Source organism: Leucopleurus acutus, assembly GCF_964270905.1.
Source record: "Leucopleurus acutus genome assembly, chromosome: 17".
Taxonomy (NCBI): domain Eukaryota; kingdom Metazoa; phylum Chordata; class Mammalia; order Artiodactyla; family Delphinidae; genus Leucopleurus; species Leucopleurus acutus.
The window spans coordinates 81,913,039-81,936,471 of NC_139159.1; the positions used below are offsets into that span (position 1 = coordinate 81,913,039).

A 23,433-nucleotide genomic window follows, 5' to 3' on the forward strand; every position below is an offset into this window, starting at 1 on the left:
CCGGCGGGAGGAAGGCGGGGTGCGCGAGCAGCGCCCCCGCCCTTGCGTTTCCCTTTCCTCCGCGGCGTTTCCTCTCCCGGCTCGGCCCTCCGCCGCCCCTTTGTTTGCCCCTGCGCGCGGGCCGGGTCGTGGTTATATTTAGGCGGCAGGTGTGGGAGCCACTACAAGCCGGGTCGCTCGCCGGTCACCGGCCACGCCGCCCACGTGATGCCTGGGCGCTATAAATAGCCCCCCGGCAGCCTGGCCGCGGAGCATCCGTGGGGAGGCCGGCGCGCCCCGCGCACTGGGTCTCACCCACCGCGTCCCGGCCCTGCCCGGCCTCGCGCGAACGGAGGCGGTGGAGGCGGGACGCCTGCGCGCCGGTGAGCCGGGGCGCGCTAGGGCGGGGGCCGTGCCGGGAGGACCCCAGCCCCGCCCCGGGGAGGGGGCCGTATCCCTCGGAACTAGCCTCCCCCGCCCACCCCCCCCCCCCCCCCCCCCCCCCCCCCCCCCCTCGCCCTGCTGCTCGAACACCGCGGGACAGGATGCCTGCGCCCATGGCGCCAGCCCACTGGTCCCAGCCCCGCCCACGGTGCTCCCATGACCACCCCCCTCCTTAGCTCTCCTGGGACCCCACTGAGCCGTGGTCCTCCAGCCTCCCCCCAATATCATACAGGGTCCGGGGTGCAGAGAGGCTGGCGCTCTCTGAAGCCCTCTGCAAACTCCAGCTTCTCAACCAGCTGTGCCACCGGGAATGAGCCTCCTGGACTTGAGATTGAGAACGCCCGCGGGGAGCACTTCCCGGGGCCTGGCTTGGTCAGGGCCCAGAGAAGGCCCTCCAGCTCTCCCTGGCTGGTTTATTCATCTGCAAACAGGGGCCAGGATGGGGCCTCCCCTAACGGGTCTGGAAATAGCAGAGGGCTCAGAGCCGGCCCGGGTGGAGGCCGCTGGGGTCCCAGCCCAGCAGTGACGTGGGGCCGGTGGTAGGAAGGCCAGAGGGAGGGGCCTTGGGCTCCCAGAAGGGCTCCCGCATCATGGGGAGTGGTGGCCAGGAGCAGTGGCTGGTGGACTTGGGTCAGCCCTGCCTGGGGGCCTGCTCAGTGACCTCACCGAGGGGTTGTGGTTAGGAGGGAGGGCCCCTCCCTGGGGGGAGGCCACAGGCCTGGTTGAGCCGCAGGCCTGGTTGCCTGGGGCAGGAAAGGGGGCTTTCACTGCTTTGCTCTCACCTGGGAGTGTGGGCCCTAGACATGGAGGAGACAAGTGGGCTGTGTGGCTAGAGCCCGACCCGGCCTGGGCAGTGATCTTGGTTCAACCTCGGCCCAGACCCTGACCCCGTTCTAGCTAGGGCCGGGCCCCCTGACCCCTGCCAACGGGTGACCCTTGAGGCTCACGTGGGCAGCAGTGTGGTGTGGCTCTGGGCCCTCAGCTCTGAGGGCCGTCCAGGGACACTGGCAGAAGAGCCAGGCCATGTGCCCTTGCCCCCGGGGTCTCCCCAGGTGTCCAGCAGCTATGCGCGGTGAGGTGGCGGGTCAGGCCCTTGGAGAGGCCTGTAGTCTTGTGGCTTCCTGGTAAACACGCACGCACACAGGAACAGCCCGCGGCCCAGGAGGGGCAGGTGTTTGTGTGCTGCTCCGGGCGCCCGCGGCTGGCTCCTTCCTTGCCTGTACTGGGAGCGAAGCTCGCTCTGGGGGGGTGCGGGATCCCTTCTCCCTGTCTTTTGCCCCTTCCCTGGGGATGCCCGCATAACCCTCCTAGACAAGGCACGGAGCAGAGCGTGAGCCTGGGAGCGGCGCTGGAGGCCCTCCACCGCGTCTGGGTCCCAGCTGCGGACCCTGTCTGCACCCAGGTTGAGGTTCCAGGGGCCCAGCCGGCCTGGTGGGCAGCTGGGGAATGGGGTGCTGGGCGGGGCAGAGGTAAGAGTTGTCTGCCGCGGGGGATGGAGGACCTGCCGGGTGAGCAGGTGGGATTGGGCCAAGCCCCGTGGCCAGGGGCGTCTGCTGACCACTGGGTTGTGCCGGAGGGGCCTTGACAGCATCTCGTTTGGCCCCTCACTGTACAGATGGGGAAACTGAGGCCAGTGATGTGCCCAAGTCCTCCCAGCCCGTCTGTGCGGGTGGGAGTGAGGCTGGCTGGGTGCTCCTGCTGAGGCCCCTGGCCCTGGCCCTTTGGGGCCTAGAGAGTGAGAGACAGGCATGAGGTGCTTGATGGCCGTCTCTGTGGCCCAGCAGCATCCCTCCTTGAGGCCCTGTCACAGCGGGACCCCACTCCTGGCCACCTGCACTGTTACCATCTTGGCAAGCACGGTGGCCGATCCTGGCCATTTGGCCCCTGTGGTCTGTCCCCGCTTCTCCGAGCTGCTGGAGGGCAGAGCCGCTTGTTTACCTCTGGTGCGTGGCCAGCCCTGTGGGCGAGTGGTGGGCGGTGGCCCAGGGCAGAGGCTGACCAGAGCCGGAGGTTTCCCTGGGGAGCCCTTGAGAGATGCGTAAGGTGGCGCATGGCTGTGAGTGAGGCTGCCACACCCTCAGCCCACTGTGCTCTGGCGCCTTGGCCTCTGCACCTGAGCCCCTTTCCCGGAGGACCGGCTGGCCCAGAGCAGTGTGGGCTTGGAAATGCCACAGAGGCCGGCGTTCTGCAGAGGAGGGGGTGACTGTCCCGGGGCGGGGGTGGACATCCTGGGGTGCCCGGGCTCAGGGGATGGGGGCTGGGCCTCTGTTACCACAGACTGCCCTGAAATCCGTGTGTCGGGGTTCAGCACGCTCCCGGGGGAGGGGTGTGTCCCTCCCTCCGTCCCTCTCTGCCCTGTCCTGGTGGCTGTCCTGTCACCTCAGGGCCCTGGGTCAGCCCTAGCAGGAGCCGTCCTTCCTTGTGCTCCCAGATGGGGAAACCGAGGCCCAGGGAGGGTGGCTTGCTCGGCGCGGCCTTGTACCAGGGCCTGGGAGAAGCACTGGCCAGGACCCCTCCCGGGAGGTGGGGCGCCCGGGGACCCCTTCCCTTTTCATTTCTTTCTGTCCCCTCCTCCGCAGACGCTGCCTGCCGCTGACCAGCCCGGGATTTATGGAGAGAGCCTCAGAGGGCCACTCTGAGCGCCGCTGCGGCCAGCATTGCTGCCGCGCCTGCTGCTGAGACCCCACGCCTCCGGCCCTCACCATTGCCCTCGCCCGCCCATGGCCCCCGCCGCCCGGCCCGGGGCCGGCTCTGCCGCCTGAGCCCCCTGCCCCCTTCCAGGACTCGCCGTACCCCGATGGGGTAACGTGACGGAGGCCCCGTGTCACAGCCGCCTGCTCCCACCCCAAGGCCGCCCTTGGTTCAGTTCGAGTTCATTCTTCCTTTGGTCCTTGGGGGTTTGGGGCCTTTGAGTGAAGGCGGCCGTCGACCTGTCCACGGATGCAGACGGGGCGTCCCCAGCGACAGGACAGCGCTGGCCACGGCCGCAGCGGCCGGACTCACTTTGGGCTTTTTAGAGATTTCTTTGCTGACTGTTTTTGGTTGTCGTTATTTTTGCTTTGCCCCCTTGTAATTATCCAGCTCCGAGAGACAGGAGCTTGGACTGGTCCGTTTTACTTCCGGGGGGCTCTTTCGTTCCTTTCGTTTTTTAAAGATTTGGGTTTTCTTTTTTAATTATCCACCCGTTAATCCGGGCAGCATCCTCCCCCCTCCCAAGTATTTGCACAATATTTGTGCGCAGTGTTGGGGGGCAGGTTTTTAAAGAAGCATTTTCTCTCTCTTGGACAAGCACAGGGATCTCGTTCTCCTTGGGTTCTGGGGGGCTGCTGGGGCCTTCTCCCACCCACGTCCCCGACCCTGCCTGCAGCCCCATCCCGGGCGCCGCCTCGCCTTCGGGGTGCAGCCATGGCGCGGATGAACCGGCCGGCCCCCGTGGAGGTCAGCTACAAGAACATGCGCTTCCTCATCACGCACAACCCCACCAACGCCACCCTCAGCAGCTTCATCGCGGTGAGTGTCCAGCACGCCCGGCCGCGCGGCCGGGGGCCTCCCGAGGGCCACAGAGTGAGACGCAAAGCTGTCGGCCCAGGGACTGCGCTTGGGAGCGGAGCTGCCAGCCTGGTTACAGGGTCCCCGGGGGGCACCCGAGGGTGTCCTTCCCGCAGAGCTGGTATGAGGACTGCGGGGGTATCTGCTGGGCCCGCTGGGGCCTGCAGGGTGGGCAGCGGGAGTGCACGCGGCACGAACAGAGGCAGGTTCCGAGGCAGGAGGAGAAACGGGCCTCGCCTCCTCGGGACGTCACCTGTGGCCGGCGCAGTCCCGAGCCTTTGCTGGCCGTTTGGTCTCCGTGCGGAGGCTGAGCGAAGGAGGAGGGAGGGTCCCCCACGTGAGGACTGGCTGCTTCAACAGCCTGGACACAGGTGGTCGCAGGGCACGAAGGCCAGCTGCACGGCCAGCCCAGGCCAAGGAAGCCCACCTGTGGGGGAGTGGTGGGTGGGGAGTGGCGGTGGGGGAGTCCTTGGGTTGGAGCAGGCCGGCTGCGGGCTTCAGGCCACAGATATCTGTGTGAGGAGGGGCTGGGCGGGAGTCGGAGGCGGCCCCGGGAGAGAGTGACCGCCGGACCCTGGGAGCCAGCAGGTTGAGGTGTGCGCTGCTCGTGGCCGCAGCAGATGGGGCCAGGTGTGTCTGCAGAGCCTGCGGCTCTCCACCTGGCCCCTGCAGGAGACTGGCCTTTGTAGTGCCCCTTCCTGTTTGCAGAGCCTATGGCTGTGTGCAGGGCCCTTGTGGCCTCAGACCTCCAGCCATCCCCTCTGCAACATGAGATAAGCTCCCTTGAGCGCTTGTCATGGTTGAACAGGGGCCTGGGCACGAGAGGACTTCAGCAACTCCGTAGAGAGAGGCAGTGGGCACCCTGCCATTGGGGGACCTGGACCCTGGATGTTGAGGTGGGACCCTGTAGGGGAGGGCTGTCCCCCCGTATAGCCTGTGATTAGGGTCAGGGCTGGGTGTGACCAGGATTAGGGCTCAGTGTGTGATGGAGGGTCAGGACTCAGAGTGGGAGCAGGGTCAGAGCTCAGTCTGTCACTAGAGGCAGGGCTCAGAGTGTGCCTGGGGGCAGCGCTCAGTCTGTGATGAGGGTCAGGGCCCAGCCCTGGGCTGGGTGGAAGCACCCTCGGCTGCAGGCACAGAGGGATCTGAGGTACCCCTTTGGCCTCAGAGCCCTGCACCACCGCCCCCTGCTCCCCGCATTCTCGGAATAGCTCTGTGCTGTCCTCACTGGGTCCAGTGTCCCCGTTGCACGATGAGCAGGGTCCAGCAGCTGGCTCCTCACTGCTCCTAAAATAGCTGCCGGGAGCAGGTCGGGGTGGGTGCAGGCCCGGCACGTGGACCCCGTGGAGTGGAGCCCTCCGCCCCAGCGTATAAATATCCCTACGCCTGGCTGTGACCTTCTCCCTGGCAGCCCGGGGCTTCCCCGCTGGTGTGCAGGGCCTGGCTCCCTCCTGGCTGCCATCTGGGCAGGCGCCTGCCCTCCCCGCCCCGAGGCCTGCCCCGCCGAGACTCTGAAAGCCCCTGTTCGGGGTCTGGCTGTGCCCCTTGACTGGACTTGTCCCTGCAACCCTGGTTGGGAGGGTTGCCCAGAGCAGGGACCGTGCAGGGGCTCATGTGTGGGCTGGTGGTGTCCTATCCCTGCCTGGGGACCCAGGATCTTTGCCTGGAAATTGCTGATGTGATCTGGGGCCCTGAGCGCCCGAGAGGAGGGAGGTAGTGCTGGGAAGCTGGCTCCCGGCTGGGTAGCCACGATGGCAAGGACGGTCGGTGGGGACACCCTCCCTGCTGCTGGGTGGGCCCAGGGACAGTTGCCCCAGGAGCATCAGGAAAGACTGTCCCACCCTCGGCAAGTCACTGAGCCTGAAAGTCAGTGAGCCACCGGTGATTCACACTGGGTGTCACCTTTCTGCCCAGTCAGGGGGTCCCCAGCCCTGAGCCCCGCAGTCCTGGCTCAGCCCTGCCTTCCTTCCCCTGCCAGGACCTGAAGAAGTACGGGGCCACCACCGTGGTGCGTGTGTGCGAAGTGACCTACGACAAGGCCCCGCTGGAGAAGGACGGCATCACCGTCGTGGTGAGGCTGCCGCGCGGGGCGGGGCTGCAGGGGGCTGGGGCCCCGCACTGGGAAGCAGGCACGCGTGGCCTCTCCGCGTGCACCCTGCTGCGCCCCCCTCGCCGCGTTCGTGCCCGGGCCTCACCTCTAAGGGTCTGGGCTGCCTCAGGGGCGCACCTCTGTCTCCCTGCCTGGTGTTCGGGGCCCTGTCGCCGGGCAGCAGGTGCCTCCGGGAGGGTGGGCTGGGGGCACCTGGCGGGCCCCTGGGGAGGCTCTACCGAGGCGGTGGGGAGGGACCCTGGGGGCTGTTTCCTTGGTCCCCGGTGCTGGGGACCTGCGTCTAGGCGGCAGGCCCTGTGGGATGGGCCACGGGTTTCCCGGTGCCTCGACCAGAGCCCTGGGGCCAGCCCTCTGGGGAGGACACCGAGCCAGGCGACCGTGGTGAGAGTGGTGGAAGGGTCGGAGCCTCAGGGTCAGACGGGCCTGCCTGAGTCCCGCCTCTGCCCCTTCCCCGCTGAGTGACCCCAGTTTCCTCACCTGTAGAGCGTGGGTGCTTGAAAGGCACCAGGTGAACGTGGTAAAGCGACCCGTGGCACAGGGAGTCCGCAGCCTTTCGCACCCCTCTCACTGCAGCAGGAAGGATCTGAGTTAGACTTACAGCCGCCAGGCAGACCGGTTTCCTCCAGGGGGTGCTGAATCTGGAGTCCGGCAACAGGATTAGGTGACCCGGGGGCCTAGCCTTGGTGGGCACATGTGGATGCACTCAACGGCACTAAGTCTGCTCCACTGGGACTTAAGTGCTTCCATCCTCACTGGGCCCGGCCTGCTCTGTACAGCTGTGCTGGGGGCTGGGGACAGACAGACAGGCACATGTCACCATGTTTGTGGGCCAGACCCCTTGGGCCTCCTGACCCAGAACCTCTCAGGCTGGGTGAGGGTCAGGCTTTGACCCCAGAATTGCAGTGTGGGCTGATGGGGAGGGGGGTAGGGCTCCCGGGGCTCCTTGAAGAAAAGAGCAGGGTGTTCCGGGGAGGCTTCCTGGAGGAGAGGGCAGCTGAGGGAGCGGAGAGGATGAAGAGGAGCCTCGCAGTGGGGAGCTCCCTGGCCCTGTGCCCTGGCCCTCACCTCGTGGGCTCCCGACATCCTCTGTGCTTCCTGAGAGCCCGTGGGCAGGCCAGCCTGTGCCCCTCAGCCCACCTTCAGGTGTGGAGGGCCCTCACGGGCTGCTTCCTTCCGCAGGACTGGCCGTTTGACGACGGGGCGCCTCCGCCCGGCAGAGTGGTGGAGGACTGGCTGAGCCTGCTGAAGACCAAGTTCTGTGACGACCCCGGCAGCTGCGTGGCTGTGCACTGCGTGGCCGGCCTGGGACGGTGAGCTGGTGGGGCGGGGCAGCCGGCTTGACCTTGGGGACCCTGTGGCCTGGCTCCCTCTCGGACGTGGGTGCTGACCTCCTTCCTTGGAAGTTCCCAGACCTGGGCGGGGAGGAAGTCCTTCCCAGAGTCTGACCCTGCTCCCTCCTGCTGTGGTTGGGACTGTGCACTTGAGCAGGAAGGAGCTGCCAGCCCCGCCCCTCTCCAGGCACAAAGGCCCGGCCCCCAGCAGATAGCCTGGGTTTCACTGACGGACCCAGGCGGTGGAATCCCTGTTTGCAGAGGGACTGGCTGAGTGGGGTTGATAGCCAAGAGTCAATCTCTTATCCACAGCCAGACCTAAGCCCAGCGCTTTACTCTCCCTCCTTCAACCCTCCCGCCAACATATTTACACACAAGGAGCCTGAGGCACAGAGAGGTTGCCTGGCTCACCTGAGGTCACACAGCGGGGTCGGGAGGAGCCTGTGCCCTCCACAGGGGAGGGCAGGGCACTGGGGGAGTCTGGGCAGCCCTCAGGCCCCAAGGGGGAAGACATTGCTCTGTGTCTTCAGTAGGCGGCCTGTCAGGGGAGGGCTTGGGAGTAGAGGCTCGGATGTGATTTTGTTCTGCCGTCCGCTCTAGGGCTCCGGTCCTCGTGGCTCTGGCCCTCATCGAGAGTGGGATGAAGTACGAGGACGCCATCCAGTTCATCCGACAGTGAGTGGCCGGTGGGGGACGGCGGTGGTGAGCGCTCAGGGGTCCGGGTTGAGGGGGCCCTTATCCTGTGCTCCCCGCCCCGCAGGGCCCAGTGCCCTGCCAGTGAGCACTCCTGACCCCTGGCCCCGGGGTGTCCTCTGAGGCATCCCCCGGTCCCGTGCAGCCTCCTTTTGTGGTACCAACGTGCCGCTCAGGCCGCCTGGCCCTGACTGAGGACTGGTGTCTGAGTGTGGCCTTCTGCCCTGGCTGGGAGGTATGAGTGAGGAGAGGCTCCAGTGAGGGGCCCACCTCCGTGGCCCGCGGCTCCCTCAGCCTGGGGCGCAGGGCAGTCCAGACAGGCTGGGCTGCGCTGAGTAACGAGCAGGCCCGCGTAGGGAGTTGCGGCAAACAGCTCTTTAAGCCTCCAGCATTCCTGATGAGGGGTGTCATTCTCCTTACCTGGGAGAGGAAGGACCCCCAGAAGCCATCCAGCCCAGCCCCTCTGTGAAAGGAACCTCCTGTGGCACCTGCCCACCTTCCCCAACACCCCAGGGACGACTGACGCACGGCGGTCTTTCAGAGCTGCCCTTCCGAAGCCCTGGCCCCTGGGGCCTCTGCCCCAGCTTCTCAGCCCCCATGGGGGTCTCCCCCCTCCCCCTCCTCGGGTTGGGGGCTCCTGTCTCTACCACTGCTCCCGGGAAAAGAGCCCTGGTGGTGCAGGGTCTTGGGGTGTCAGCAGGGACAGTGGGGCGGATGGCAGAGGACCTGGGCCTGCACTGGGCCTGCCCCCGCCCCTAGCCCAGCCGCCGTGTGCGTGCGTGTGTGCGTGCGTGTGTGTGTGTGAGAGACACGCACGCTCTGTGCCTGTGTGTGTTCTTGTGCTGCTCCCCCAGTGGCGGCTCCCAGGGCACAGCCACCTTTCTCCCAGAGGCAGGCTTGTTTGCCAGCCAGACAGCCAGGCCTGCGTGCACCTGGGGGAGCTCAGGCCTCCTCGGGAGCCCGGTACTACTTCACACACGCGCGCACACCCAGGCACACGCTGCTTCTCTCCGTGAGCCTGTGTGCAGCTCTGCGCCTTGGTGCAGATCCAAGGGGCACCAGGGCGAGGGCCGGGCCTTCCCCGGAGCCCTTCCTGCACCCGCCTCGTTGGTGGTTCCCCAGCTTGAGGCCCGAGGCCCGTGACTGGGAGCTGGGCCCAGCCCGGTGACTCAGAGAAGCACAGGCTTGCACCTCCCCCGCTCACGTTTCCTTGGCCAGAGCAAGTCTGTGGCCACGTCTGAGGTCACGGGCGGGTGGGGACAGATGGCCTCCAGAAGCGTCCGGTGGGCAACCCTAGGTGCCCTCACACCTGGGCACCTGAGGTCCACCTCCCCCCTCCTCTACTCCCCCTCCCAGCCAGCCGGGCTGCCCAGGCTCCACCCCTGCGGCCTCTGGGGTCCCAGGGCCTGGGGGTGAGGTGGTACCCAGGTAGACACGGGGACCTTGTGGGTGGGGTCAGGGAGCCAGCCTGGAGGAGGTGATAGCCAGGTGAGTCGAAGGCCCGCAGCGGTGACTGCAGGTGATGGGGGAAGGGTGATTCTGGCCGCAGGAGCAGCCCGGGGAAAGGCCTAGAGGCGGGACGGGCTCTGCTGGCTACGAGGACCCGCTCCAGCCCCACTGGACTCTGGTGCCTCGAGGCCCTGGGGCAGGGCAGGTGGCCGAGCCCGGGTCCCGCCTGATCCCCCCCGTTCCGTCTGCCCAGGAAGCGGCGTGGAGCGATCAACAGCAAACAGCTCACCTACCTGGAAAAATACCGGCCTAAGCAGAGACTGCGGTTCAAGGACCCGCACGCGCACAAGACCAAGTGCTGTGTCATGTAGCTCAGGACCCTGGCGCCCTGGCCTCGGGCTCAGCGGGGCTCCACCTCCCTCCTCTCCAGATGCCTCAGCACACCCGCCACCAACGGTCCGGCCCGCCCCACGCGCCCTTTGCTGTCTCCTGTCACCGTCCCCCTGCGTCTCTGTCCACACGCGCGTGCAGGTGTGTGTGTGTGTGCTCGTACCACTGTCTGGCCCATCCTTCCTTTTGTCTACATGCCCGCGTCTGTCTCTTCCTCTGTGCCCCGTGTGTCTCTGTCTGCGCCCTCGGCTCCTTCTGTCCCTCCGAGGCTTAACTCCCCCTCATCCCCCCTCACCCTGTGTCCCTGGCTCTCCCGCCAGGGCCCTGCCCCTGCCCTGGGCGGCTCTCCTCTTTGGCCCGTTGGTTTGGGGGCTGGTGTATTTGTTACCCACTGGGCCCGGCTCCTCCTCTGCAGCCCCTCACCCCGAGGTGAGGCACCTTAAATTATTTGGTCTGGGGCGGTCAGATGTTCTGGACACTCGAAGGCAATAAAACCGGACCCTGTGGCTGTGTGTGTTTGGTGGGGGCCAGGCGACCTCGAGTGGGCAGGCGGGGCCCCGGGAAGGCCCCTGAACAGGACGGGGCCGGCAGCCCCTCCGGCCGGCTGTGCTGGGGCGCCCCCTGGCGTCCACGCCGGGTCCTTGCGCTCCCTGGCTTAGGGGCAGGGGCCATCCCAGATAGACCAGAGCAAGGGCTGTGGCCTGAGCGGGCTCTGCCCAGTTGCCATGGTGCTGTTTCAAGGCCGGGTCACCGGCATTGCTCCTGTGCAGGACAGGGTGGGTCATTTGGTAATTCCTCAGGGCTTGTGTCCAGTGGGATGGCTGCGCTGCCCCCACCAGGTGTCCTTAGAGGCCCAGAGCAGGGAGCGGGTGATGGTGGCCGACTGGGCCTGCCGTGATAGGTCAGAGTGTGTGTGGGAGGGGCAGGGTCTGCCTGGGGGCATGGGTTGCCCTGCTCCCAGCCTCCCCATGTGCAGCTCTCAGCTCTCGCAGAGCTGGGGGCCGGCCCCTCCCTGGGTCTGGTGGGCTGCACCTTCCCCAGGTGGGAGGGTGGCCCACCCACCAGGTCACAGGCCCTGTCTCCCCGCCCCTGGTCCGCCTTGGCCGGCCTGGCGGTGAACTGTTGCTGCTGGTACGGTTAATGGGGCACCTCCCGTGAGCCCGGGTCTAGAGCCCCCCGCCCTGCTGGCCAGGACTGGGCTCCCACCACTTCATACTTCTCCTGTCTCAGTTCCCCTGGGGGCTTGCCCGGTCACCATTGGCTCCAGGAACCTGTTGGGTCCAGGCCCACCCAGCTCTAAGCTTTTACTAAACCAGACTTCCCAGAGGGAGGGTGAACTGTGGCCGGGTGGAGGGATGTGCGGGAGGCCTGCCTGCCCACTGCCTGGAGGTGGCCAGGGGGCAAGTGCTGGGTGAAACCAGGGAAATCCCCCCGTTTCAGGAGAAATGGCACTCCTACCCACCAGCTGGACCGAGGGGACCCTCCCCCTCAGGCCTCTTGGTCCTGAAGGAGTGCACCCCTCCCCCCCAGGCAGGGGGTTGCAGCGGAGGAGAGATGGGGGGGCACCCGCGGAGGTCCGTGGACAAGATGGAGAGTCGTGAAAAGGCAAACCCACCCAGAGCTCCTCCTCAGGTGCCCTGTTCAGAGATGCACAGACGGGGAGATGGGGCTTCCAAGTGGAGAGGGGCCGCCAGCTCTACCAAGAGTTATTTCCTCCTTTCCCCAAACGCACCCAAGAACACAAGTGAATCTGGGGCGTGTCCATGAAGTTGCTGTATTTTTTCAACCCACCATCCAGGTTTTGGGGTCTCCTGGGTGCCAGCCGTGTGCAGCCCCATCCCTGCCCCGAGGGGCTCACAGTCTAAGGGGGGTGGTGAGCCGGCTAGGGGGTTGCCCGGCCTCAGGAGGGGCTGACGAGGGGCAGGGGGCCTTGTTTGGCAGGCCCTCGAGGGATGGGGCTTGTGGAGGTGTCGAGGCTGGGGATGTGGCCAAGGCGCTCCAGGTGGAAGCTCTGTCTGGGCGGAGTGGGGGGAGGGTCAGGAAGGGCACGGGGGGCGGTGGGGGGGAAAGCAGGGGGCAGGCTGGGCTGGGCTGGACCTCCTGTTGGAGGGCGGCCGGCTGGGGTCCCGAGAGAGACACCCTGGGGGGAGGCCCTAGGGAGGACTCCGGCGAGGGAGGGTCTCACAGGCAGGGAAAGGGCCCACCTGCCCATTGCACAAGTGGAAAGACCAAGACTGGGAGGGGAAGGACCTCCTGGAGGTCAGGTGGGTCTCCAGGGGCTCCCTGGGAGTCGGGGGACCCTTTCTAGACTCGGCCCTCCAAGGGGTCTTGGAGGAAGGTCTTACTACCCATTTTACAGATGGGACAGCTGAGACTCAGAGAGCTGAGACCCTCACCTAAGGCCACACAGCTCATCCAGGATGGGCCAGGCCCACCAGGAAGGTCTGCCTCTGGGCCAGGCTGGTTCCGCTGCCAACCCCGGGTGCCAGCCCTGACTGGATTCAGGAGGCTAGAGATGGGGGTGGAGAGAGACCTTGAGTCGCAGGAGCTGAGGGAGACCAGCCACGGGGCCTCTTGCCCACCGTCAGCACCCCCCGTGACTACGGAGCTCTAAACCAGAGACAAGCTGAATGCCGTCGGAGTGCCTCGGTGAATGCTGCACTCAGCAGGGAGCCCCGAGGGCCAAGGCCGCCCTGGGAGTGCCCTCCCAGCTCCCAGGACACTGGCAGGTCATGGCTTGGGCTCTGGCCAAGGGGAGCCCACCTGATCTCCATGAGGGGAGGGGTTGTCATTTGCAGGGCGCTGCACAGACTTCCCAGTTTGTCTCTGGGGGACACGGTCTCCCCGGCCTCACCCAGGCCTGCCAGTGTCCCCTGGGGCTTGCCTGGTTCCCCTGGGGACCCACGGAATGGTGGGCAGGCAGCGTACAGGTATGACACATCTTTGTTGAATCTAGATCTTTCTTTCAAATGGAAAAATGTTATGCAGCCAAGCGCTGTGTGGACAGAGCAGGGCTGCCTGACACGGTGGGCCCGGGGCTGGGGGTGGGTGAGCAGGAGGGTGAGGGAGGACGGCTGGACGTCAGCGCGGTCCGGCTGCCGTCTGCTGAAGGAAGGAGGACTGCCTGGTGACAGGTTCTTGGATGCTGGGCTCTGGGTCATTCTTAAGATCCTCAAAAGCTCCAGGAGAGGAGGGAGAAGTCAGAGGTGCCCCCTGCGGTCCGTCTGCCCACAGCCCCGCCCTCACAGGGCAGTGCCCTCGTTCCCACCTGGGGTGCGGGGGGCAGGTTGGCACCCAGACCCCACCTCCTGGGCCTTCCGGGCCTGGGTGCTCCCCTTCCCCACCCCCTCTCAGCCCCGCGTGACCATCTGGGACACGGCCTGGGGGTGGTGGCAGATGGTATAACCTGTGTGACAACCAGGAGCACGCTGGCCGGTGGAAGGGGGCTCGGACCCGCTCATGACCCCTGAGGCCTCGCCCCCTCGCCGCCTTTCCTCTTGCCAGTGGCCCTCGAGCTCCAGCTGCGGTGGCGAGGCAGGCGCCGGGCGGGTGGGTGAGCTCAGGGCGCTCAGGCGGGGCAGGCCCGGGGGACCCCGAGCCCGGCCCCCGCTCACCCACGAAGAGCGCTGCCCAGGTCTCGATGTGCCGACGGCGGCTGTGCAGGCAGCCGAGGGCCTGTGCCAAGGGGATGCTGAGCCCCTCCTGGCTGTGGCTCATCTGGGGAGCACGCCTGTCACTCGCTGGGGCCAGAGGGCTGGGCCCGCAGACCATGGACCGGAGCCCCAGCCCCGGGGAGCCCAGCTCCTGGCCCCACTCCCCTCCCATCCCCCGCCGCGGCCCCGAACCAGGCAGCTCCAGAGGAAGTGGCTGGCGCCCAGGCTCGCCTCCCAGGCCAGCACGCAGGAGAGGGTGTGCCGCAGCCGCACCGCGGTGGAAGGCGAGCTTGGCCTGCTGGGGGGACCGCAGGGGAGGGCCCGGGCTGGGGTAGGGTCTGAGGAAGCCGCAGCGTGGGCGCGGCCCCTCCTGTGCTCCTTCCCGCTGCCTGTGAGGCTGCGCTCAGCCGGCCCACCTCCCTGGCTGTGGCACCAGACCCTGCTCAGCCCCTATTGGCTTGGACACTGGCCGCTACTGTCCATCTCCCTGGCCTCTGGGAGCTCCAGGAAGGCCAAGCTGCGTCTTAGTGGCCTGGTGTGGGGCACGGGCTGGCACACAGTAGGGCTCAGCCCATATCTCAGCAAGTTCAACGAACAACCTGAGCCCCGACTGCAGGCCAGGCGCTGGGGACACAGCAGTGAGCAGGACAGACAGTGTCCTGACCACAGACGGCACGGCCACGTGTTTGCACGTGTGTGTGAGTGCACGTGTGTGCACATGGGGAGGGGCAGGGAAACCAAGGAGGGGGCCAAACCTGCTGCCCCAGGGAGCACCCCCTGCCATCCACAGACCCCCAGCCCCCTGCCCCCTGCCACCCGTGGGTCCCCAGCCCCGCCAAGGCGAAGGCCCATCGGGAGGCACTGACCGTGACGACGGCCCGGCAGCTGTCCTTCAGGTGCAGGAGCAGGGCCACCATGCTCTGGTGCACCTGGGTTCTCAGGCCACTTAGCTTTCTGCCTGTCATTGACGCCACCAGCTCCCCGAACAGTGCCATGGCCGCTGCCTGGACTCCATCTCGCTCCTGCAAGGCAGAGGCTCAGGGCCAGAGCCAGACCTGCCTGGGGCTCCTGACCCTCCGCTCCGTGGTGGGGACGGGGCTCAGCCCCCTCAGCGGGACCCTTTCACCTGGGCTCAGGGCTTTCAGGGACAGGGCTCCTGGGGAGGGTCACAGGCCATCCTCAGGGACCTGAAATCGTTTCTCTCTCATGCTCACAATCACATCCTGACAACCCGAGTGTCATGAATGCAGCTGGGGGGGGGCGGGGCTTATCCCTCTAATTTCCCAGTGAAGGAAAATCTGCCATTGCAAACGTGCTGACAGGTCAGGAAGGTGAGGACAGGTGGGGTTGGAGAGACTGGATGTCGGCGCTAGTTCAGCCCCATGGAGAGGTGTGAGCGCCACCTGGTGGCCTCCCGGCTGGTCCACCTGCGCCGGTGCACACCCAGGGAGCTGCCCTGGACCTCCACCTCCCTGCCCCAGCTGGACCATGGCCTGGGGTCCTCCCCGCCTTCGAGGAAGGGAGCGGGGGAGGCACAGGAAGGGCACGAGATGGGGGCACTCGCCCCTCCCTGGGCGCACTCACGTCGTCGGAGAAGGAGTGGGCGTTGATGGCGATGCCAAGGCTCTGGGCCTTTGTGCTGTGTGCGCCCAGGCGGTGCAGCACGTCCGTCACGGTGCCCATGACGCGCACCACCACCGGCTCGCTGCTGTGGAAGAAGCCCGTCGAGGAAGGGCGGCAGCAGTCCACGGAGCAGGCGTCCCTCGGGGAGGTGGGGCTGGTGGGCAGTGGGACCCCTGCCTCTGCACACACCCCGCACCCCAGCCCTGCCGGGTAGACCCAGAGCCAACACAGACTCTGCCCTTCCCAGGCCCCCATTCAGGCCTGGGCACCTGCACTGTTCCCTGCACCCTGCTGGATCCCGCCCTGGCTCTGCCCATGAGGGAAATGAGCTCCGAGCCCTGGTCTGTCCTCTGGGAGCTGTGGACAGACTGCGGACAGGCTTCTCGTCTCTGAGCCACTGGGGGTCCTCCTGGGGTTAGGGGAGCATTAGCCCCGGGCTAGTTGGCTCCCAGGTCCTTCCTGTCCGGCCCCGTGCTGGCCAGAGGGCCCCCACCAAGTCCTGGAGACCACCCTTCCCTTCCTCCGTCCCACCCTGCCTTTACCCCCGTTCCTGGCCTCCCCATGGGTCAGAGAGGGCCTGGGGGGCTGGAGGAGACAAATTTGGTCAGGTGGGCACACACTGAGGTCGCTGGCGACTCACATCCTGGGGAGCTGGGTGCACCAGTGGTGGCTTCTATGTTGCAATGACCATTTCCCATGTTTACGTTACTTTAAAAGAAAAACCTAAGTTCATTTTCAGCCCATTCTTTCTGCTCCTCTTGTGTGCAGGATGCTCATGAATTGTCTGGATGGACATGTCAGAAAGGGACACGTCAGCAAATGGATGTTTCCCACCATCAAGCCCCTTATCAATGACTTGTGCAAACTAGGCTGATTTTACAACTTTTAAGCAAGTTTTAGACAACATTGGCTTCCTAAGCTGTGTTTAGTTTTACAGTATTAAATTCATTTCAGTGACAAACACTTTCTGAGCACCAACTGGGTGCAGCCAGGGTGCTGGGACCCAGGTCTGGCAGTGGACTGGACGGGCAGAATGGATTCTAACGGGAAGGACCCAAAGTTAAACACACAACATGGCGTGTGTCAGTCAGTGACAAGTGGTATGATACAGCAGGGCAGGGGTGGGACCGACTGGGGTGGAGGTACCAGCAGAGGTGGTGGTTATGAAGGTTTTAAAAAAAATTATTTTATTTATTTATTTATTGGCTGTGCTGCACAGCATGTGGGATCTTAGATCCCCGACCAGAGATCGAAGCCTTGCCCCCTGTATTGAAAAGCGGATTCTTAACCAATGGACCACGAGGGAAGTCCCTAAAGTTTTAATTTTAAGTAGGATCAGAGCATTTGTTACTGAGAAGGTGAGAGCTGAGCAAATTCTTACAAAGAGGTGCTGGAAGAGCTTTCCAGCAGAAGGAGCAGCAAGTGCAAAGGCCCTGAGGCAGGAGCACGCCTGGGTGTTTGTGGGGTTTGTTGATTGGCTGAACGACCTTACTGTTTGGGGCTGGAGCAACTGGACGGGTGGAGCCCCCATCACCTGAGATGGGGGCTGCAGGAGGAGCCTGTTTGGAGTGAGGGGTCCGTTGTGCACAGGCTGAGTTTGAGATGCTGCTAGAATCCAAGCAGTTTGAGGGTCGAGGCTGGAGTTCAGGTCCGCGTTTGGGATACAGGTTTGGGAGCAATTGGCCTATAGGCGGTACATAAAGATTGGAGGATACCACCAAGGGAGCAAGTGTAGACCAAGGGGAACGGCGGGAAGGGGTCCAAGAACAGGAGGAAGAACCGGTGAAGGTGACAAGGCACCACCTTCGACGTGGGAGGAAAACCAAGTGAGGGAGCGGTCCTGGGGCCAAGCGGACGGAAAGATCACCCAGTCACGTGTGCTGACGGGTCCACTGTGGGGAGGTCACAGGTGACCTGAACGGGAATGGTTTCAGGTCAGCTGTGGGTGGGAGGCATGCTAACTGGAGCGTGTCTGCCTTCCTTCGATGGCTACATTTGCAGCGTTTTCAGTTGAATTATTTCATTAATATGTAGGCATGACATTGGTAGCATCTTCTGAAAGCAAAATAGAATTTCTAACAAGGACAAACATGGCTGGGCGCCAGTCCTGAAAGCAGCACGCAGATTTGCAATGTGATTGTCCCGTGACTGTCGAGTAGCTTTTAGCCTAGTTGTCTGGATCCCCTCCCCCGAGGTGAGCAGTGGGATTGGTGGAGGGGGCCCTCCTTCCGCCTGCCGAGCTGGCCCCTTGTTCCCTGGTAAGAGGACCCGTTTGTGGCAGGGGTGGACTTCCCTGGCCTCCTCGCGTGACCACTGGAGCAGGAGTGAGTGATCAACTTGCAGGTCGCGCCTCAAGGGGCAGGGTGTGCCTGCTGGCTGGAGTGGGCATGGTGGTGGCCGCCCAGGCCCTGCAGAGGAGGGCAGCACCCAGAATGGAGCACAGCAAACGAGGAGCCTGCTCCCCTGGAGGGCGCAGAGCAGGACAGCCACAGCGGCGGGAGAGAACTGCACTTCTACCGTGTGTAAGCGGTCGGTTTGGGTCTTTTGCGTGTAGCTACTCTCCGGTCTCCCAGTGCACACACCGGCACCCAGTCAGTGCGATTTGTGTTTGACGGTAGACAGAAGTGGACAGTCCTGCGGGGCCATTTGCTCTCATGGGCCCCAGCGGAGGGTTCCTCTCTGGCATCTAGGGCAGCGACCGCAGCCCCTCCCTCAGCCCTGGAGCCCGCTCCATCCCTGCCCCGTTCAACGTGTCCCCACAGAAGCAGGTCTCCTTGGCGGAGGGGCTCAGGGTGTGTTGTCTCCCCCAGCCCTGCTGCGGCTGCACCCCCCTCGGGAACCATCCCCCTTCCCTAGCCCTGGCCGTCCTGGTCTGGTAGCCCCCTCTGCTCTGTCTTCTCTGTTCCTGCAGGTCCACACTCAGTGCGGGGTAGAGAGGAAGCACATGGACACTTCCTACTGATTGCCTGTCTGGGAGAACACCTGGGGACAGGTGTCTGGATGGCTGACCACTGACAGAATGAATGAATGAGTGACAAAGCAAATGTGAATAACTGATTGAGTGAAATGAATGAATGAAAGAAATAATAAAAGAATGACTCATAAATGAAGGACCCAAGGAACAAGTGGATGGGTGGATGGATGGATGGATGGAGGGATGAATGGCTGACTTTATGAATGGATGAGTGGGTAGGTAGGTGGATGAGCTGGGGGGCTGTAGGTGGAACGGCCAGACCCCCTAAGGCAGCATTGCGGGCCTTCCCTTCCGCCTCTTTGGCGATGTTCCAGCTGTTCATTCATTATGGGATGTGGGTTGCACGGTGATGGGGGCAATCGGGAGGGAGTGAGGCTGAGTCTGCAATGACCGGGGGTACCCGCCCATACGATTCTCAGGGGAGGCTCCTGTCTGCGGGCCAGCCTTGGGGTGCCACCTGGGGGGCTCCTCCTAGGTGCTTGGAGGTCTGCAGGAGTGTCCGCCTATTCCCGGGTGTGGTGGAGACAGCGTCCTTTGGGAGTAGACGCTGCACCCCTCCCGCGGCCCCGCCAAGAGGCCGTCACCAGCGCCATTCTGCAGTTGAGGAAACCGAGCCCCAGCAAGGTGATTTTGTGTCCCTAGAGCCGGGATTCCAACCCAGGGGGCCTTGTCTGCACCCCGCACAGCTGGCCGCTCTGGGGGTTGCTCCAGCCACGGCTCCCCTCACCCTCTTACCTTCTCTGGGTGGAAGAGGATGTTTCCCAGGACCTACAGGCTCAGCACGCAGACCTCAGGGCTGGGGTCCCTGAGGCTTTGGGCCAGCTTGGTCAGGGCGGCCTGTTTGGGGAGCACCTCCAGCAGGGCAGGGCTGTAGAGGACCTGGGTGGCCCCCGGGGCAGGCGGGTCAGTCCTGGCATCCTCTCCTAGGGGCCTTCATCTGTGTCTGGGAGCAGGGCTGTAGGACCAGGGCCTGGCAGGCGATTTGGAGAGGGTGGCTGACCTGCTCCCTCTGGGTATCTTGGTTAATGGGTATTTGAAACCCACCTCCAAGCTGGTTTGATCCTTCAGTGTATAGCTGGGGAGACTGAGGCCCAGAGGGGGAAAGGTCCTTGTCTGAGGTCACACAGTGAGGCTGGGAGCAGCAAACATCAGCAGCCTGGCTCGTGGGGCCCTTGGGGACAAAGCCCCGTGGAGGGAGGCCCAGACGTTCCTCGCGCGGGGTGGGGTGGGAGGAGCACAGGCTTTGATTGGGGTCTCCTTCTACTCTCTCACTGCCCTTTTGGCTTCACGGTCCCAGGAGTGGGACCTCGAGTCGTCAGGGAGCAGGGTGCGTGGAAAGACAGTCCCCCCAGGCTGCAGGCTGAGGGGGCGCTGGGAGGTGCGGACCCAGCCAGAAGCCCCTGACCGCGGGCCCCAAGGAGCTGGAAGCGGGAAGGAGGGGTGTGAGGGGTTTGTCCGGCAGGTGAGGTCCTGGTGTGGTTCTGGCGGCGGCTGATGCAGCCGGACGAGGGGCTCAGGCTGTCTCTGAGGGGCTCCCCTCGCCGCACGCAGGTCCCCGTGAGGAGGACGATGGCTGCCTTCCTCCCCTGCTGCTCCTGGCTCTGCAGGCTGGATAGCAGCTGGGTGATCAGCGCCGTGACTTGCTTGCAACGGCTCTGCACCATGGCCCTGGGCACAGGCGAAGGGCAGGGGCAGGGCTTGGGCTTGCGGACACAGCCTCATGTCCCCCTCCCCACACACCCCAGGCAGCCAGAGGTGTTGCTGAGCGTGGGTGGGCACATCTCTCTTCGACCGTTTCCTGCTCCCTTTGCACCCACTGGCCGCCCACTGGCTGCCAGGCCCGGGCTGAGCATGGGATGGACAGGGGAGCAGATTTGGCCCTTGTCCCCTAGGAGGCCTCAGGCCGCGGAAGGGGCCGGGGGAAGACGCCTGCATCCTAGGCTTCCAGCGTGTGCGCGTGAGACGGGGGCGGGGCGCCCGTGCTTTCCATGCCCTGTGTGCACACGCGTGAGTCCGTGGGGCTGTGCTTGCAGGCAGGCCCTGGAGGTACGGAAGTCCACAGCCTAGCCTTCTGGGCAGGGGTGACCCGAGCAGTCCCCTTCCCCTGGCCCCACCCCGCCCCTACCTGGCGAGGAGACCCATGCCCTGCGGGTCGGTGTGGGTGGTGGTGAAGAGGTCCCAGGCTCCCTGCAGCTCCAGGTGGGCGAAGTCCTGCCAGTGCCCGGTGGCGGGCAGCAGGCTCTTCAGCGCCTCCAGCGACGTGCTACGGCAGCGCAGAGGGGTCCCCAGCCAGCCTCGCCCTTGGGGAGGGTGCCCAGCCGTCGCAAGTGGAAACGTGCCTTGTGGTTCCCGTCTGCACTCAGGGCCCGGCAGCACTGGGGCCTCCCGGGGGCAGCTCGTTCCCGGCCTCCTTCAACAGAGATGTCGGGGCGTGGGATGGGTGTGCGCCCGGTGGCGGAGCCAGAGACTGGAGGGGGCCTCTTGGGAGGGGCGGGTCCAGGGAGAAGCTCGAGACAGGTTTGGCACATGGTCAGTGTGAGGTGCCCACAGCTGGCTTTCCAGGGCTGGGGTTGAGGGGACAGGGCTGGAGAGAGAGCTAGGGGACACCGGGGACAGGAGGTTTCCCCAGTTGCAGGGTGGAGGGGCCCCAGCAGAGCCTCGATGGACACTGCCGTTTAAAAGTGGAGCTGAGAATGCAGAGGGGTCCCGGCAGGGGAGGAGGACCATGGGGGTGTGTGTCACGGGGGCCCGGAGGAGGGTCCACCTGCAGCTCCTGAGGATGCGGGAAACCAGGTCCACCGGCCGCGTGCTTGCGTGGATCAAGAAAGAGAGCTGGACCCGGAGCATGGCGGGACGGGGTGCGGGTCAGGGACCGTGCTGCCCGTGCCCCGTCCGGGTCACACAGCCTGGCCAGGGGCCGCAGAAGCAAAGTGCAGCTAGGCCGCGGGCTCCAGACCTGCACAGTGGTGTCGAGCCACGGGCTCTGGGCTGCCCCGGGCCCTGGGCTGCCCCGGGCCCTGCAGGCAGTGCACGGGCAGAGGGCCCGGGAATAGCCCGGTGGCCCGTCTCCCTGCCTAGCCACCCCGTGCCTGGTGGTGTCACCTGGATGTGTAAGCGCCCCCAGAGTGAGGCTGTCAGCTTGGACCAGGCACAGCTCTGATCAGATTTGCAAATCCAGATGTGAAGGGTTGAAATGCCACTCCGTGAAAGTCCCCAGTGGGGCCGACTCAAATGTCAGCTGGCCTGTCATCTTGCCCCCAAGCCGTGCCGCTAAAAAGAGGCTGCATTTTCCGGGTCACTGGTCTCATCCAGAGTGATGCCGGTTGCAGGAGAAGGCGGCTCCGGGCACACTGGCATTTCGTCTGCTCTGTGATGACTCTCGGAAGCTTCTGGTCCTGGGGCACGTTGGGCATCTCCTCTCATGGTCGCTGTGTCCCTGCACCACACCAGGGCTTCTGGAAAGATGGCGTTTGGCTGATGTGGGCATTCTTGGGACTCCCTTGCTGACTCTCGGGGTGAACAGCATCACTTGTGGGGCCCTAAAGCCTAAGACCATCCCCAGCCCAGGACCCCGGGCAATGCACAGGGACTCTTGTTGCCTGAAATCCATGCAGCTCCTTGACCGACAGAAGACGGAGGCCCTCGGGTCCGAGCCCGGCCATGCAGGACGCCCCTCCCTTCCTCCTGGGGTGAAGTCGTGCTCTCTCTCCTTCAGCCTCACCCCAGGGATGCCTGGCGCAGAGCGACTCTGAAGATGAGGGCGGGCTGGAGGGCGGGCTGCAGGGGTGCAGGGAGCCTGCGGGGTTCACACAGGGCTAGGGCTTCCTGTGCACCAGTGCCACGGGGCACGGACCGCTGTTGTCCCGGGGGGATGAGGAGATGGAGCGTGGCCCTTTCCTTCCCTCCTGGTGTCCCCCCATCTGACGTGAGCTGCAGGAGGCGGCTCTGTCTTCTCATCTTTGTACGTTGCCCCAGTGCCGACCGGATACTGTCATTTCCGCGGCACGGAGCCCCCTGTAGCCCCCCACTGCTCTGGGTCACCTCCTTCCTGTCCCTTCCTCTTTGGGGTACCCCTGCCTGGAAGGCTCTCTGCCCTCCTTTCCCCACCCAGTGAGCTCTAACCATCATTCAGGTCTGTCCTCAGAGGCCGGGTCCTCAGGGAACCACATGCAGGGGGCGCCCCCCAAGGTCATCCTTTGCAGAGGCTGTGCCTCTCCTTCAGGGCACTCTCCAGGGTGTGTCATGCATCACCGGGCTGTCACTTGACCCCATCTGCATTTCCATGGGGCTGAGCTCCTGAGTGCAGGGATGGCTCTCTGGTGACTGAGCACGGTCTGTGACACGGCAAACGCCATCCGTATTCATTAAATAACGAGAGCAGGACACACAGGACACTTAGCAAGCGTGGGCCAAAGAGTACATAAGCCGTTAGTCCTTTCTCTCCTCTTTTCGACCAAGAGCTGTGGGGAGCACAGAGTGGAAGGGGGACCGAGGCTGAGGCCAGGGGCCAGGGAAGGAGGCAGGTCCGAGCAGGGCCTTGGGGACTCCAGACCGGGGCAGAGCACCAACCTTCCCGTCTGTCCCTTCCTGCTCAGGAATCCCTGCTCAACCCCTGGGAAGTCACAACCCCCATGGGTCCGAGGAATCAGGAGGTCCTTGGGCCTGAGACCACGGCACCCCAACTGGGCAAATCGAACAGAAGACGTTTGGGCTGGGGTCATGATCTAACCCTTAACTGAGGCCCCAAGTGTTGGTCACCCTAGCATAGAGGCTACCCAGTCCTCTGTGGCGCCTGACCCGCACAACACCTGGGGAGGGACCAACCCCATCGCACAGAAGAAGAAACCAAGACCGTGAGATGGAGAGACCAGCTCAGAGTGCTCACAGTGGGGTTAGGAGGAGAACTTAGATCTCAGATCCAGGCCCCAAACAGCATATCATTATTAACTGCTTATTTGTTCCTTGTCGACTGCCAAAACCCAGGACTATGAACAGTGTTTTAAATAAAAGAGCTTTAAATTAAACTTAAAGCTTTAAGTCGAAAAGAGGACTAATCAGGAAGTGAGAAACAAAAGGAAGCACCCCCGTGCCACAGTGAGCGATGACTGAGCAGTAATTTTATGTGAGCTTCCTGGCAGCCAGGGCAAGAAGGAAAATATGTTGGATTATACCTATAAGTGGATGAAGGGAGTGTCTTTGAAATGAAGAGAAATGAGATGTCCCATTAGAGTTAAAGAG

General features: G+C 64.5%; 2 protein-coding genes across 2 annotated transcripts in view; one reads left to right on the forward strand and one right to left on the reverse strand.

Moving 5' to 3' along the window:
- The window catches only part of PTP4A3 (protein tyrosine phosphatase 4A3), a 34,231-nt gene extending 24,067 nt beyond the window's left edge, over positions 1-10,164 (forward strand). Inside the window, exons 2-6 of the mRNA XM_082858519.1 lie at positions 3,003-3,933; positions 5,951-6,043; positions 7,262-7,392; positions 8,014-8,088; positions 9,809-10,164. Coding sequence (XP_082714645.1) covers positions 3,829-3,933; positions 5,951-6,043; positions 7,262-7,392; positions 8,014-8,088; positions 9,809-9,926 — 522 coding nt within the window. The 5' untranslated portion in view covers positions 3,003-3,828 and the 3' untranslated portion in view covers positions 9,927-10,164. The remainder of the gene's footprint in view (positions 1-3,002; positions 3,934-5,950; positions 6,044-7,261; positions 7,393-8,013; positions 8,089-9,808) is intronic.
- Positions 10,165-13,295: 3,131 nt separating this feature from the next.
- The window catches only part of LOC309974019 (maestro heat-like repeat family member 5), a gene marked incomplete at both ends in the record, with an annotated part of 37,934 nt that continues 27,796 nt past the window's right edge, over positions 13,296-23,433 (reverse strand). Inside the window, 11 exon segments of the mRNA XM_082858461.1 lie at positions 13,296-13,351; positions 13,560-13,662; positions 13,791-13,893; positions 14,415-14,620; positions 15,183-15,320; positions 15,322-15,360; positions 18,931-18,963; positions 18,967-19,074; positions 19,743-19,863; positions 20,321-20,458; positions 21,917-21,972. Coding sequence (XP_082714587.1) covers positions 13,296-13,351; positions 13,560-13,662; positions 13,791-13,893; positions 14,415-14,620; positions 15,183-15,320; positions 15,322-15,360; positions 18,931-18,963; positions 18,967-19,074; positions 19,743-19,863; positions 20,321-20,458; positions 21,917-21,972 — 1,101 coding nt within the window.